The sequence below is a fragment of the Diabrotica undecimpunctata genome, chromosome 7 (assembly GCF_040954645.1).
Source record: "Diabrotica undecimpunctata isolate CICGRU chromosome 7, icDiaUnde3, whole genome shotgun sequence".
Taxonomy (NCBI): domain Eukaryota; kingdom Metazoa; phylum Arthropoda; class Insecta; order Coleoptera; family Chrysomelidae; genus Diabrotica; species Diabrotica undecimpunctata.
Window position 1 is genome coordinate 143735917 of NC_092809.1, and position 16804 is coordinate 143752720.

Here is a 16804-nt window from a genome sequence, read left to right on the forward strand (position 1 = left end):
AAATTTTAAGATTTAGTACCAGGAGAGCAGAAATAGCAAAAGATTATTCGATCGATGAATTCGATTGAACAAAATAGTCTAAAAGTCAAACTTTAAGAGTTTGACTTTTAGACTTAAGAGGAGAGTGGAAATGGCAAAGGTTGATCGATGAATTTGATTGAACAAAACGATTGAATGACAATTTTTAAAATTTATTACCAGGATAGCAGAAATGGCACAGGGTTAGTTAGTCAATCACTGAATATGGTTAAAGGAAATCGTCCAATCGAAAAATTTATAGTAATTTAAGATTTAGTACCAGGAGAGCAGAAATAGCAAAGAAATTTGTCAGTTGACGAATCCAATTAACGAAATCGTCTACATTATCCCTTAAATATATACGTTGAGGGCAGAAAAATTGAAACACAAATAAAAATTTAACATTTGTATTGAACTTAACAGATTAAATACAAAGTATTTATCAGAATATAATATTTCTTGCTTTTTCTTAGCACTTCCGATGATTGTATGGATCACACCCATCGTAACTATGCTTATTAAACCTGTAACAAAAAAAGTTTTGTTTTTAAATTTGAAGAAAACAGTTAAATGTTATATTTGATACTGTTCGGTAAGATATGCAAGTATTAACAAGGATACACGAAACGTAGACTGTGAAATTTGGCGAGAAAAAATTTAATAACCAGATGAACACAATCATACACTTTTGTTGTGAGGAAATTTTACTTAAAGAAATAACACTGCGAAGAATGAATATTGTTCATAATGTTTTTATCTGTGATTTATTTGTTTTACAACCTTTAACTGCATATGTACTTATAAAAACGATTTTAACTATTAGATGTCAAAATATTATTGCAAGAATATACAACTCCCTCTACGAGTAGAAGTAAATAAACCCTCAGAAATGTAAATGAACTCAGTTTTCGACCAAAAATCAGATAAAGGAGTAGGGTTAGTGCGTTAGACTAGCATTGTTTTTGGGTAAAAGCCCATAGAACCAAAGTCTTTATCTTTATTGTTCTATTAAAATAAAAATTCTTATTGTGAAACTGCAATATGTATTTCATAATATAAAAGAAGGCGCAGATGATGAACGAAGGTTTTGGGGAAAGTACTACTGAAAATTTACAAGATGAAATCTAAAAACGAAAGTCAAACGGAAAAATTCTTACCTTTTCCTGTAGTAATCTTCACGGCCTATCAGCTAGCTCCAGCTTCTTTTAATTCACTAATTTTAGCTTTAGGGAGTGGCTGATCTGTTATCAGGTTAAGAATTGCTTCGAAACCAGTATGTAAGGTGAAATTGCTGTTCAGTATATTTCGCGTTCTTAGCGTTGACTGCACTTCTTTTTGTTCTAATGCTAATTTAAATGCTGCTTCCTTGGAAAGATCCTCTAGTTGTTGTCTAGACATCTTCAGAACTGCATTCTCATGTCCATTTACCTGTAGCGGTAAAAACATTAAGAAAAAGCCATGCAAAAACTTGACAGAAACAATTAGCTCATAAAGTCGAGACAGAAAGAAAACAAATTAAATGACCTTCAAGATGTTTAACAGTAGACAAAATGTTTAAATCGAGACGAGAGAAGGTAAGATTTGAAGTGTAAGGATGTGTAGACATCTAGAGTACATATGAACAAGGAAAGATAAAGAGAAAGGTGGATAGAAAGACTTAAGTTGAAAATTCGGGAGTGAGAATCTAGACAGACAACATAATGAGATTGAAGATAAATAACAATAGACAAAATGCTTAAAACGTCGTCAAACGTTAAAAATAACTAATAAACTTAACAATCTTGCTTTCCAGTTCTCCCAAACTTGACTCTGAAACATATAAAGGGCCTGTTGGAGAAAAGCTGTGGTCAGATCGAGACGAGAGAAGGTAAGAAGTGAAGTGAAAGGGTATGCAGACATCTAGAGAACTAGAGAAACAAAGAACGATCAGCAAAAATGTGGATAAAAAGAATTAAGTTGCAAATTTGGGAGAAAGAATCTTCAGGTAGAAGGGCTGACAACTTGGAAGAGAAGATACTTTCGATAATACCATTCTGCAATATTTTTCCATTTTCAATTATCCAAAGATTTTAACAGTTGATCAATTTGAGGGACACCAAAATACCATATAACATCCTGTTTGGATGTAGTAAAAATAAAGCACTTTCAGCCACATTTTATGAAAACCTGGTTTAAAGTAATGTGCAACTTCTTGTAAACATAACCCACCTACTGCCACTCAATCAGAAATCAATATACCAACTCGTATGTAATCACTTATATCAATCCGGAATATATAATACAGATTTGTTATAATCAAGTTTCAATTCATAAATATAACATAAAATGGATTTGTTTTCATGCCAAACACACTACCATCATCATCATCAAAATGCCATAATCTCTACAATATAACCCAATAAGCAAAAATACTCGATCCGGCCCTAAAACAAGTGTGACACACTGACTGTAACTGCAGAACACGAAACTTTAATCCTACGTATTATATATTTATAATTTTTTTTAGTTATACACACAAAAATATTTTTAAAGCTTACTCACCTGGCAGATCAACTCCAACATGTAGTCCATATCAGTAACAGGCCAATTCTGCTCGAAAACGCTTTTATCCCACAAAAACTCAGAAGTGTTTAATCTATTGGGCGCCGTTACGAAGCCGCTCCACAATTCGGAAGCGAAACAAGGAGCCATCGGAGCCAACATAACGATCTGGGCAGCGAAAGCTCTTTCGAATTGTTTGCTGTGAGCTATGATCGAAGGAGGTACCCTCTGAAAAGAAATAGATATCACAACGTAATATATTTGAGCACACTTTGATATTTAATGTCTAAGCATCAACTGCAACCATTGCGTTCAAAGTTACTCGTCATCATCATCATCATAAGTGGCTCGACAATCCGTTGTGGATCTTCGCCTGCTCACAAAGAAGTCACCACTCCTGTCGATTCCTAGCAACTTCCCTCCATCTTCTAAACCTTAGAATCTGTAGGTCTTGTTCCACATCATCAATCCATCTCATTCGTGGTCGTCCTCTGCTTCTTGTGCCCTCTGGTTTTGAAAATGTTAATCTCTTCGTGTATTGGTATTCTGACATCCTAGCAACGTGTCCAGCCCATCTAAGTCTCTGCACTTTAACGAATTTCACAATATCTGGAGCGCTAATAACTGATATAGTTCAAAGTTGTATCTTCGACGCCACAGCCCATTTTCTTTACGGCCCCAAAAATCTTTCTAAGAATTCTTCTCTCAAAAATACCATCTATCATCATTTTGAGATAAGATCCACGTTTCAGCCCCATATATCAAGACCGGTCTTATTAAGGTCTTGTATATATTGAGCTTTAGTGCACGTTTTATATTTTTATTTTTTAAATGTTTCTGGAGACCGTGAACAGTTCTGTTTGCTATTGCCATGCGTCTTTTTATTACTTTGCTAGCTATCCAAAATATGTGAATTCTTTGACTTGCTCAAAAGTATGGTTGTTAGTTTGAATTCTCTGTTGGAGATTTCGGGGGTTTTTAGAAACCAACATATATTTGGTTTTATCCTCGTTTACCACAAATCCTAATTCACTTACCGCGTCCGCAAGTATTGTAAAACACTGCACCATGTCTCTCATACTTCTGCCCACTATAACTATATCGTCAACGGATGCGAGAATTTGCGTCGATAATAGTTCCATTCATTCTAATATTTAATTGTCCGATTGCCTTTTCCAAGGCAATATTAAAGAGGAGACATGCCAGCGCATCCCTCTGTCTTAGACCATTATTAATTCTAACGCATGAGCTTACGTTTTGCATTGTTAGTTGGGTCAACCTAACTAACTTAGGTAGGATCCCAAAGTCTATCGTTGCATTATATAATGCAGTTCTTTTCACACTGTCATAGGCTGCTTTGAAGTCGACGAAGAGAAGGTGTGTATCTATGTTATATTCTAGTGACTTTTCAAGAATCTGCCTATGTGCTTGAATTTGATGTGTAGTTGACTTTCCAGCAGTAAATCCGCATTGATATTGACCAACAATATCCTTTGTAAAATGTTTAAGTCTTTCAAACAATACATTGCCGAAGATTTTATACGCAGATGCTAACAGAGTAATGCTTCTATAGTTCTTACGCTCCAGTTGATCACCCTTTTTATGGCAACGGGCATATTATTCCCTTTAGCCACTCTTCTGGTACCAATTCATTCTTCTATATAAGTACTATTAGTTTATGGATTGCTGTAAAAAGTTAATCACCGCCTTTTTTTTATACATTTCCGAACAGATTTCATCGATTCCTGAGTCTTTGAGTTTTAAGATGGCATTTGACACTTCTTCTCTTGTTGGGTCTTCACTGTGTAGTTGACGTTGTAGATTTTGTTGATTGTCCAAGTTGTAACCTCTTTCAATATCGTTTATATTTAGATGTTCGCTGAAATGTTGTGCCCATCTGTTAAGAACTGAGTTTTTATCATGGAGGATTTCACCATGATAAATTTTTAATAGTATTTCCTTTTTTTTTTATCGAATAAACTTTGTATCTCATTGAGAGTGTTCTGTTCGTATTCCCTCTTCTTATGTCGATGGATACGTTTTTTCTCTCTTCTAAGACGTCTATACTCGTCTGTTTTTCTCCGTGTACAACCTGCGTCGATGGTTTCTTGATATGCTGCGTTCTTTCTATTTGTGGCCATGTCTCACTTATGATCAAACCAATGATTTCTTTTTTCGGACTTGGTTTTGCTCAATATTTCAACCGATTTCTATGTAACACAATATCTCGTATATTTGCCCATAGTTGGTTAGTGTCTTCTTCTTCTTCTAAGTTTTCTGTCCTTATTTGATCTTCTATTTGCTGTCTATATACATTTGCAATGTCGGGATCTTTTAGCTTATTAATGTCGATTTTTTCTCTCCTTTTCCCCATCTCCTTTTTTAAATTGGATATTCTCTCTTTAAATTGTGCTTTAACTAAATAGTGATCATTATCTATGTTTGCTCCTCTAAAATATTTAACATCTAATAAGTTCGAGCAGTGTCTTGCATCGATGATTAAGGTTACTCGTCGCCAGTCAAAAAATACGGTAAAGCGTCAAAAGTGTTGAAAAGGTGTCTATAAGACGACGCTTTTACCGTTTTTTGTGGTTTTTAACACTTTAATATTCAATAGAAAAATATTGTAGACATACTCATTTTTTTCACGACTTTTCGACGTTTTTAATACCTTTTCGTCGCATTTGACGATGCTTTTTGAACGTTTTTAACGTTTTTCTTTATATCTCACTTTCGCCAATTTTGACACTTTTTCTTGGCATGTGATGCTTCTTCGTTGTTTATTATTCAATGCTTTTTTAACATTTTTAACACATTTTTTTTTCGTCGTTATGTCGCTTTTGACGTTTTTTTTGTCGTATTTCGGCACATTTTCGCCGCTTCTTCAACAGTTTTGACACATTTTCTTCGCATATGACGCTTCTCTGTTATTTATTCGATGATTTTTTAACGTTTTTTCAAACTCTTCCTTCTTTTGTGCCGCTACATCGCTTATGACATTTTTTTTGGCGGTTTTGACACATATTCGCTTTTATCACGATTTTGGCACATTTTCGACAGTTTTGACGCTTTTTGGTCTCCTTTAACGCTTTTGATTCTTTTACGTCACTTCTTCGAAGCTTTTAACGATTATCTTTGTCGCTTTTGGTACTTTAAATATGAAGATATTTTATATAATTTACTTCTTTTGACGATTTTGAGGCTTTTTCTTTGCATTTGAAGTTTTTTCAAAGCTTTTGATTTTTTCTTTTGTTTTTACCACTTTACTAGATATTAAATATTGAAATGTTCAAGAAATATTCACGTTTTTACAAATGTGGCTCTGTTTTGTACGCTTTTTGACGATTTTTGGTCACTTTTTGACGATATTTTGACACTTTTTCTTCGCATTTGGCGCATTTTTGTCACTTATCCGATGCTTGTTTCAAATATATTTGCTTTTCTCATAATTATGACATTGATTTTTCAGTCTTTCGATGATTTTGACGCTTCTTCTAGCCATATCAAAGTTTTGGCAATTTTTCGTTGCATTTCTCGCTTATTTTACCACTGATAACCAATTTTTGGCGGTTAAAATGGACGAAATCAAGTACACTTCTCCAAGAAATTAACGCACCACTTTGAAATATTAAAACATTTTATTAGCGTTAATAAAAATTTCCATTGTAACGTTATATTTTGCAAGCCCCTTGTATATGCTATTCGTACACTCTTTATTTATTGACTGTGTTTTATCGCTATAGTTTATTTTGCAATAAAACGAAAAGAAGCAAAAAATGTACTAATTTTCTATAAATATACTAATTTCCAAGTGTTCACGAATTTTATTCGGCTACTGCTTAATTGTTGATTATTGTTAATTGTGTTTATTATGGAGCGTCAATCACGTAATTTAACCCGAGATGAATGTGCCCAAGCAGTGATATTGTCGGAAGAAGGTTGAAGTTACCGAAGAATTGATCATCGGTTTAATGTGTCTCACACATCCGTCTCACGAGTGTTAGAAAGATTCCTCGAAACAGGGGATCATACTCGCAGACCAGGGCAAGGACGAAACCGGGTAACTACCCCTATTCAAGATCGATTTTTAAGAATTTCTGCTCTTCGACAACGTTTTGTAACACATCGAAGTCTACAAATGCAGCTTCGAGACGTGCATGCTATACAAATTAGTACTGAAACTGTTCTCCAGCGGGTTAACACCTAGGATTGCCACCCGAGGTCTTCTATTAACTGCAGAGCATCGAAGGGGAGACTACATTTTGCCAGAGAACACATTAATTGGTTAGAGGCTGACTGGGAACGAGTGCTATTTACTGATGAATCCCGATTTTGTCTGTACAATAACAACAGACGTGTTCGTGTGTTGCCACGACCCAACGAACGATATGCTCAGTGTAACATCTCACACACCACATTTTTTGGTGGAGGATCCGTTATGGTATGGGGTGGTATTTCTTTGACCGCACCTACGAACCTAGTGGTCATACAAAATGGAACTGTTACAGCTGAAAGGTACATATTGGAGTTCCTGTAGCAACATGCAGTACCATTCGCTCCTTATATCGGTAAAAATTTCTTACTAATGCAAGATAATGCCAGACCTCACGCTGCACAGATCGTCAAAAATTATCTAGAAGAGGTAGAAATTAACACTATGGAATGGCCAGCATATAGTCCGGATTTAAATCCGATTGAAAATCTCTGGGATATCCTTAGTAGGTGATTAAGAGCGACACCGATCCAACCAAACAACTTACAGGAAGTGGGAGAGAGGCTGATCCAGATTTGGAGAGAACTAGACCAAAATGAAATACGGCAATTTATTTTAAGTATGGGCCAACAATGTAAGGCTGTTATACGTAGTAGAGGTGAAAACACTCGTTATTAAGACTTTTTTCATATTTTAGTTTACTTTTCTTATCATTATTTTTCTAGAATTTTCCGTCTTATTTTTTTTTTCTCCTGTACTTCAACATTTTCTGATGATTAGACAAATCGTTAAAATTACTTATAAAATGTAGAATAAATCTGGTGAAGTTTCATTTTTTATTCTTTGGCTGTTTACAAATAAAATTGATTTATTGAAGTGGTGCGTTAATTTCTTGGAGAAGTGTAGATATATGAACTGTAATAAAATATCAATACTTACTCTAAGGCTATTCGTCAGTCCTTGCTGTTTAGAAACTGCCACACTGATCTGCTGCGTGATTAAATAGTTGTAAGAGACTCCTTTTACGTAATAGTTTCTGGAATCGTACATATAGTTATCATGAGTTTTGAACTGATCTTCTGGCAAGGGAGGAGGCAAGGTATTCCTATGTTTAAGAAATTCTTGCATTGTTAGCCACAGTCGCCTTTGCCAATTTAGAATACCGGGAAAAGCTAAAAGAATTTGTCGAGTGAATATTGTTTAAAATTGGGTCATGGGTTGTCATGGCAAAATAAAAAAGATCACCATGTTCAATATTAACCTATAAGTTTGTGGTAATAATTTCATCAAGCTATGAAAATCACTGTGAACTCAACGATTTTTGGGAGAAATTTAGGAGTCAAGTGACCAGAATACAGCTTCCTGATTCGCCGAAAGCATAATTTTTTACCCTTCTTCATCAAACTAATAAAAAATTCATTGATTTCTGCTTTTAATTAGTTTTTAGCAAGTTATGAATGAAATACTGGATACTCACTGTTGTTATTCCAATTCCTATGACTTGTTGGAGCAACATCTGCTAAAATGAGTAGTCGTGTAGTATCAGTTCCGTATTCCTTAAACATATCCTCTGGATCGACACCATTGTATTTGGATTTGCTCATTTTCTCCCAACTAATAATAACAGGTTCGTTAGTATCTTTAATAATAGCTTTATTTTTCTTCAAATCTAAAATTAACCATTTAAAAGTAATGTTACAGTGAAGTTGATTAGAAATATTAAAAGAATCAGTAGTAAAAAAACAAAAAAATATAAAAAGCTCTAATTATTCAAGAAAATTAACATTTTCAAGACTGCAGACTTCATAAATTTGTCATATCACTCAAATTAATAGTCAGATGTTTTAATATCGAACACAAATACCTACTTACCTATACTTACCTAAAATTTTAACTTCACTTTCATGTACATATCTTCCAGTTCCTTTTATCCTATAGCTTCTTCCCATTACCATTCCTTGAACGAGCAATCTCCTGAAGGGTTCCTTTTCTGGTACCAAGCCTAAACTGTGCAAGAAATGCATAATAAATCTCGCATAATACATGTGAAGCACAGCATGTTCTTTACCACCAATGTACAAATCCACAGGTGCCACTTTGTCAAGAGTTTCTTTACTGAACATTTCCTTTTCATTGTGAGGATCTGCGAATCTTAGGTAATACCAAGAACTATCAACAAATGTGTCCATGGTGTCAGTTTCTCTGGTTGCGGTACCTACGCATTTGGGACAGGTTGTGTTGAGCCAACCTGATAGTTCAGCCAACTGTGATCCAGATTTTTGGGATTCATGTTTTAGTTCTGGGAGAATGACTGGGAGATCTTTTCTTGGCACAGGTTGAGGGCCGCAGGTTTTGCAATGTACTATAGGTATTGGAGTGCCCCAATATCTAAAAATTATTTTAAATGAAGTTATATGCTACATACTTTTCAGTAAGGCTTGGTAAACATAAGTTTTTTAACATAAAAAACTTGCTTATTTTTTTAAAATTTTGGCTTTTGGTCTTCTAGATGAAATCAAAGGCAAATAAAGTTTCAAAAACAACATTTTAATGATATTCATTCAAAGATATTGAGGGTAAGAGAAAGGGGAGACAAATTTGAAAAATTACAGAATACATACAAATTCACACAATAAATGAACATTAAATATGTTCATTGATGCTCTTCATAAGAACAGAATATCATAAAAAGTCCAGAAATGCACTAGATCTATGTTTTATTGATCTAAAAACAGCTTCTAGTAAAGTCAAACTCCACAAATTCATCTAGAAATTATAGTAACAAGAATTGAACATTATCAACACTAATAAAAACAGTAAATCACCCACCTTTGTCTAGATATTAACCAATCTCTTAGTTTAGCACTTGTCCAGTAACCTCCTACTTTCAATTCTCTTGCTTTATTGATTATATTATTGCGTTTTTGTTCTAATACTAACCCTTCAAGAAGTTCTACATTTTCAAATGTAATATTGTATTTTCTTGCAAAGTTTGTTGATTCTTCTGAGACGCCAGGTATTCCTAAAGAACATAAAGAGTCCATTTTGGTATCATGAAATTCTTTATTAAGTTTTATGGAATTTTTAAAAATAATAAATAAAGAAATAAGTTTCTGTCTTAATAATGGTAGGTCATTGTAATACAATAGTATCCAACATTTGATCTCTTCACCCAAAATTATAGACAGGTTTGTAGTTATTTTCTGTTTTCAAGAGGTGTGTAAAAGAGGATATTGTAAATATTATTAGAAGATTTACACCAAAATGGTTCTGGGATACATTTTTTGAGTTGTCTGGTATATATGTTGAATAGATTAACATATTTTTGAGGAAAAACTAATATTTACATAACATTTATTTGATTTTATTCTAAATATCAATACTTACCGATGTATGAATCTGTTAGTGGTAAAAAATCCACCTCATTAGTAACATAAACTGGTATTTTTGCAGAATTGATAGGGTTAATCAAATGTGTTCTTAATCTAACAGTTTCTTGTTCACCCTTAAGCTTAACATCTTCCTTTTTAGCTAATATATTATCACTAGTCACAGCCACAAACTTTAAATTTTCTACATATTCAGGAGTAGAACTCCACAGAGTCAAAAATTCCTTATTATTTCCTTCAACAGTAAAATCAAAATTTACTCCATCACAGTCTCCAATCCAATGCTTCTGTAATTTAGTTATATCTCTCCAATCTTGTAGAATAGGATCATTTAGACCTTCTAGAAGATTTTTGGCAAATCTTGTAGTTCTAATGTACCATTGTCTCAGGATTCTCTTTTCTACTTTTGCCCCAGAACGCCAAGAATTGCCATTCTCATCTACTTGTTCATCTGCCAATACTGTTTGATCTATGGGATCCCAGTTGACTAGAGCTTCTTTCTGATACACCAATCTACAAAAATTGTGGTTCAGAAACAGTGTAATAAAGAACAACAACAAAACAAACTAAGAATACAACATGTAGTTTATTTCAATATTTTTGACACAATAGTACTTTTATTTTTTGTCTTCTATCCAGTGTGAATGATAAAATATACTGTTTAAACAAATACATCCATAAAATACTTACCCTTCATCATACAGTTTTAAAAACAAATCCTGAGTCCATTTATAATATTTTGGATCACAAGTGTTGAACTCCCTATCCCATTCAAAACTACAGTTTAATCTCTCAAGCTGTTCTTTCATGTGTGCTATATTCTGTTTTGTCCAAACATCTGGAGCTATCTTACGATCTATAGCTGCATTTTCAGCTGGCAATCCAAATGCATCCCAACCAATAGGATGAAGGACCTAAAATGGTGTTAAACAAGGTTTAGGTAGATAACATATCTGTGAAAGAACGAAAGGTGATATTAGAATGGTCGCTTACATTTTTACCATTCAGTCTTTGGTATCTTGCAACTGTGTCACTAATTGTATAAACCCTAACATGCCCCATGTGAAGAGCTCCTGATGGATATGGAAACATTGACAATACATAATATTTTTCTTTATTTGTCAAACTGTCCTCAAATGAGTTAAACTTTAATTTATCTTTCCAGTGCTTTTCAATTTTATGTTTTATTTCAGATGAAATGTCTTGGTCCTATAAAAAGAGATGTTATTTTAATTAAATAATTTCTAAAGGAATTAGCGATTTTTTACCCATAAGTTTAGTCCTGACAAACAACGATAACCAACTATCCCCTTTAACGCTTTGTGTCGTAAAAAACATTTTTTTATGGTAAACATTGTTCAAGTCTTTTTTTTAAATATTTGAAATTTACTTTTAACATAACCTAACTTCACATCATGACATAAGTTAGATCACAGACCGCTAATAAGTAGGTGATCTGTGAGTTAGATCATAGATCACAGAATAAGTTGTTAGGTCTTGGATGAATTATTTGGGATCTGTGGTATATATCAATAAATCTACCCCTATATAATTTGCTACTGGACCTAACTGCGAAAGAAAATAAATGATTTTATTAGAATATAAGGTATGTAGCTTCATATTCTTCTAAGATTATATTGAATATTGATATGATAGAGCTGAGAAGATTAAACGTTACACTGAAAAAAAAAAAAAATTAAATTTGAAGTAGTTCAATTATAATATTTTTGGTACGAAACAGAAGAAATATTGATTTGACATTCCACAAAGTGTCAACAAACAACATAACCTTAATTTACCTATTAAAATATTTGTATTTAATTCGTTTGGTTTACAAAATGAATTTAAAAGAAGAGGGACCACCAAGGAAATTAAGAAAACTGGAAGGTAGCGTTTGATTTAATATAATGTTTAAATTATTATTTAAATTATTTGATTTTGCAGATATAAAACCTAATATCCACCAACCGCTAGCAAATAGTAACCTAACAGCTTCTTCTAGTAAGTATACCTATTATTCTGAAATACATAATCAAATATAATTTTGTTTTAGATTCTTCTACAAGACTTTGTCCTTATTTGGATACAATAAACAGACAATATTTAGATTTTGATTTTGAAAAGCTGTGTTCAGTTTCCTTAACCAGAATTAATGTTTATGCCTGTTTGGTGTGTGGCAAATATTTCCAAGGAAGAGGCACTAATACACATGCTTACACACATTCTGTAGCTGAGGGACATCATGTGTTTCTGAATTTACAAACCCTCAAGTTTTATTGTTTGCCTGATAATTATGAAATAATTGGTAAGCATTTTAGAAGATTGAATTCAATACATACAAGTATATCTAGCATCTAAAAGTTTTATATTCTTGTTGTTCTTCTTCATAAAGCATAAATAAATGCCCCACAATTACTTAATAGCATAAAACATGTTTTTTAACCAATGTCTTTTATTTTTCAAGATTCTTCATTACACGATATCAAATATGTGCTAAATCCAACATTTACAGAGCATCATATTAAGAATTTGGATGGTAATACTAAATTATCAAGAGCTATAGATGGTTCTCTATATGTACCAGGAATTGTTGGTTTAAACAATATAAAGGCTAATGACTATTGCAATGTGGTGTTACAGGTAACAAAAGTTTATTATTTTGATGCTTTGTCTTATTTTCTCCATATTCTTATTCGTTTTTTTTCTATAATAGCTGAACAGTATGTCTCATGTGTTCTTATCATCTTTGTGTTGACAGTATTCAGTAATATCAACATATTTATTTATAGGGCCTTTCTCATGTGACACCCCTACGGAATTACTTTTTGAGAGAAGAAAACTACAGCAAAATAAAAAGACCTCCAGGAGATTCAGCATATTTGTTGGTGACAAGATTTGGTGAACTTATGAGAAAGTTATGGAATCCCAGAAACTTCAAGGCACATGTTTCACCTCACGAGATGCTTCAAGCTGTTGTTCTTTGGAGTAAAAAACAATTTCAGTTCACTCAACAAGGTATAGACATTAAAACTATGCATTTTATTTTATTTTTTTCTTAAGACAAGGCGCTTTAAATTTTTAATCGCAATTACTTAATTTCATATATGTTTTAAAATATTACATATTTTTCTCCACATTTATAGCTGAAATATTTAAAAACATCTCTCTTATTCTTCAGGTGATCCAATTGATTTCCTTTCTTGGTTTTTAAACGCTCTCCATAAGGCACTTAACGGCACGAAGAAGAAAGATAGCTCTATTATATACAAATCGTTCCTTGGCAATATGAAAATATACACCCGAAAAATACCATCAACAGATTTAAATGACAAGGAAAAAAAGACTCTTTTAGCAACTCCAGAATATCAGGAAGTCGAAACAGAGTCACCCTTTTTGTATTTGACTTGTGATCTTCCACCACCACCCTTGTTTATTGATGAATTTAGGGAAAATATTATTCCACAGGTAAAGTATACTAAAATTTTATGTAACTAACTACAACTATTATTTTTTAATAAAAATCTACAGCTACAAATACTTTAAGCAGTTTTAAAGTCTGTAAGGGACACCACTTATGTTTTGTTGTCTAAATATTGGTGGTGATCATCTGATTCTAATTATTCTTGAATTTGAACAGAAAAATACAATAATTAGAACTTAAATATTGTTAGATATACCTAATTATTTTGACAAAATATTCAATATTTTTAGTAATATCAATTTCTAGGTCAACTTATACCAACTATTAACAAAATTCAATGGCCAAACTGAGAAAGAATACAAAACTTACAAAGAAAACTTCATGAAAAGGTTTGAAATTACGAGGTTGCCGCCTTATCTTATTTTGTATATAAAAAGATTTACCAAAAATACTTTTTATGTGGAGAAAAATCCTACGATTGTGAATTTTCCTGTAAGGTAAGTAAATAATATTGCTCTCCTCTCTATGTTCAATGTTGTGCTATCATTTATAGTTTTTTCGTCTCTTTAGTGTTAAGTTCACCTTATAGATTCTTTTATGCTTGTGCTTTAGTTTTTACTTATTTTACGTGTGATAATGATATTTATTCCACATTTCCAGTCTCAAGAGTTCTCTGTCGACTCATTTCTCTCTTCACAGACTATTCTTGAGGCAATATTTTTACATATTTTATTGTTGGTTTATTATCTACGATATATTCTAAAAATATTGTTATGTTTTAGGAACGTGGACTTTTCCGAATTCCTAACACCCGAAATCAAAGCAAAGCATCGGCACACGATATACGATTTGGTTGCAAACATCGTACACGATGGTGAACCGAATAAAGGAACTTATAGGGTGCACATTTTGCAAAAATCTACCGGCCAGTGGTATGAAATGCAGGATCTACACGTGACAGATATTTTGCCACAGATGATTACATTAACGGAAGCTTATATACAAATTTATGAATTGAGAACACAATAATAAATAAATATTTTTAAGTATATTTTCGTTTTTGTTTTATTTTTGACATACTTAATGATGTTAAGATATATAAATTTCTGAACATAGTTATATATGATGTGAGATCCAAAATATTCCTCCGATTTTATAAAGAAATTCATCATCATCATGAGTGGCATCACAATGTGTTAAAAGCCAAAGACTTATTCAGAACAATCCTCCATTTATCCCTGTCTGTGAAAACTTTTCTCCATACTCTAACTCCAATAGATTTTAAATCATTCTCTAGCTTTTCTTAAAAACTAAGTCTCCGCCTTCCTCTGGCTCGTTGTTGCATTAGCCCTCTTCAGTCAAAAACTTTTATGACTGTTGCACCTTCCCCTCGACTGATTACATGCCCTATCCATCTAATGCGTTCAATGTATTTTACGTCAGGTTCCCTAAAATTGCTAAACAACTAACCTTAAGTCATTCTGTGTAAGTAACCACGTTTCTGCTCCATATGTTAGCACTGCTCTTATTAGTGTTTTATAGACGGATACTTTAATTTCTCTTGGTAGTTTTGAGGCTATCTTTCTTCTCAAGCCTTAGTAACACTTATTGGCAAGCACTATTCTTTGGTAACATTGTTATCTTTAGTCAACAGCGAGCCTATATGAAGGTGTCCAAAACTTCCAGTTCTAAACCACTTTCTTGATGTCTGATTGCTTTACCCAGTACAACACATATTTAGACTTTTTGGCATTTATATTTAGTCCCATTCTCAGTGCAGACGCAATTAACGTCCGGAATGAACGTACCTATGATGAATGAATATAGCTATGGTGTCATCTATATATCCGACAACTTCTAAAAATGTGTTAAAGATAGTGCCATTAGTGTAATAGTAATCAGGGACTCTCGAATTACTTTTTCTATTATAGAGCAAGGTTAAATAAATGAGTGGATCAGAACCAGAGGTGCCCATACATCAAATTCACTCTTTTGAGGTAATTGGTTATATAAATTCAAAATAAAGTAACATCGCTACATTTTGGGGTTTTTGTATATGAGAAACTAAAATAATTCAGGTAGAATAAAGCAAAAAAATATTTCAAAATTAGCTTTGTTAAAAAAAAGTAAAAAAGTATAGGCGTTTTTCGCACTAAAACTGAAAAATATTTTGAACCGAAAAAAATATATTACCCCGTCTCTTCCTTTTTTATCTTGAATCTGTGCTAGACCTGTATCCATCTCATTGGTGCTCTTGAGATTTTTAAAATATGTATGATGGATAAAAGGCACGTACTTTAACAATGATATTAAATCTTTCTTTTTCTCTACTGTTATCCCTATACCTTGGGGAAATAATAAATCTAACTCCATATATGGATTTGTTGAGGGACGGCCACGTATCTTTTTCGTGAAGTCTACTTCTGAAAAATAATTATCATTGTTATAGTTACATTTAAAACACATTTTTCTCGGCTCAGATTGTCGTAAATGACACATTTTTTGGTACTGAAAAAATCTTTTTTTTTTCATTTTATGAGTACTAAATTTAGGCTTCTTTTTCTTTGAGGTGTTAGGCTCCACAAATATATTTTCGTGATATTTTCTTTCCCTGTTAATGACACCAAAATTTTGATCGCAAGTTGAAAAACTGTGTCCAGACACAAAAAATTTTAGATTTATTTTCTTTGCAATTGCTTCTTTGCATTGCCTTAAGAAGACCTAAAACGACTTTTATATTCCTATTCTGCCATCCACAACTATCAAAATATAAATTTAGGATGGGATGGATGTTGTTTTAGGCAAAAAAGAAATATACTTGATCAAATATGACACAATCTCTTGAGCACCACGCGAAGCAACACTTTCATTCCATACGAACATGTACATGTACAAACAATATTTTCAACTTCATTATGTACATATAAATTGAAAATCCACATCTGTCGTTTGTAATAAGCTACAGATGTCGACAGAACTGGCACTGACAAGGTTCTTTGTAGATCAAAAACCGCAACATGTTTTCCTTCTTTTTCGTTTTTTGCTGCTTCAGTTTCTTCCTTCTTTAATTGCTTCACGACTTTTTTTAGTATAGGTTCCTTTCTACTTCAATCTTAGTTTGCTCTTTCCATTCGTGTAATGTTTTAAACAGAGTTTTGTTGACATGTGTCTTTTGTGGCCTGTGAAACGATAGATTAAAAGAAAACCCAGTTAAAGATATCT

General features: G+C 32.8%; 2 protein-coding genes across 2 annotated transcripts; one reads left to right on the forward strand and one right to left on the reverse strand.

Annotated features, from left to right (window-relative positions):
* Window positions 1-411: 411 nt before the first annotated feature.
* LeuRS-m (Leucyl-tRNA synthetase, mitochondrial) lies at window positions 412-11594 on the reverse strand. Its single transcript, XM_072538422.1, has 11 exons — window positions 11430-11594; window positions 11155-11370; window positions 10852-11075; window positions 10160-10674; window positions 9602-9794; window positions 8655-9160; window positions 8250-8441; window positions 7712-7944; window positions 2560-2787; window positions 1176-1446; window positions 412-542 (listed from the first exon to the last, which is right to left on the reverse strand). The coding sequence occupies exons 1-10, from the start codon at window positions 11514-11516 to the stop codon at window positions 1204-1206; spliced, it is 2637 nt and encodes an 878-aa protein (XP_072394523.1). The 5' UTR covers window positions 11517-11594; the 3' UTR covers window positions 412-542; window positions 1176-1203.
* Window positions 11595-11901: 307 nt separating this feature from the next.
* Window positions 11902-14633, forward strand: Usp39 (ubiquitin specific protease 39). Its single transcript, XM_072539597.1, has 8 exons — window positions 11902-12048; window positions 12106-12162; window positions 12215-12466; window positions 12626-12801; window positions 12951-13176; window positions 13340-13626; window positions 13889-14079; window positions 14365-14633. The coding sequence occupies exons 1-8, from the start codon at window positions 12000-12002 to the stop codon at window positions 14609-14611; spliced, it is 1485 nt and encodes a 494-aa protein (XP_072395698.1). The 5' UTR covers window positions 11902-11999; the 3' UTR covers window positions 14612-14633.
* Window positions 14634-16804: the final 2171 nt, after the last annotated feature.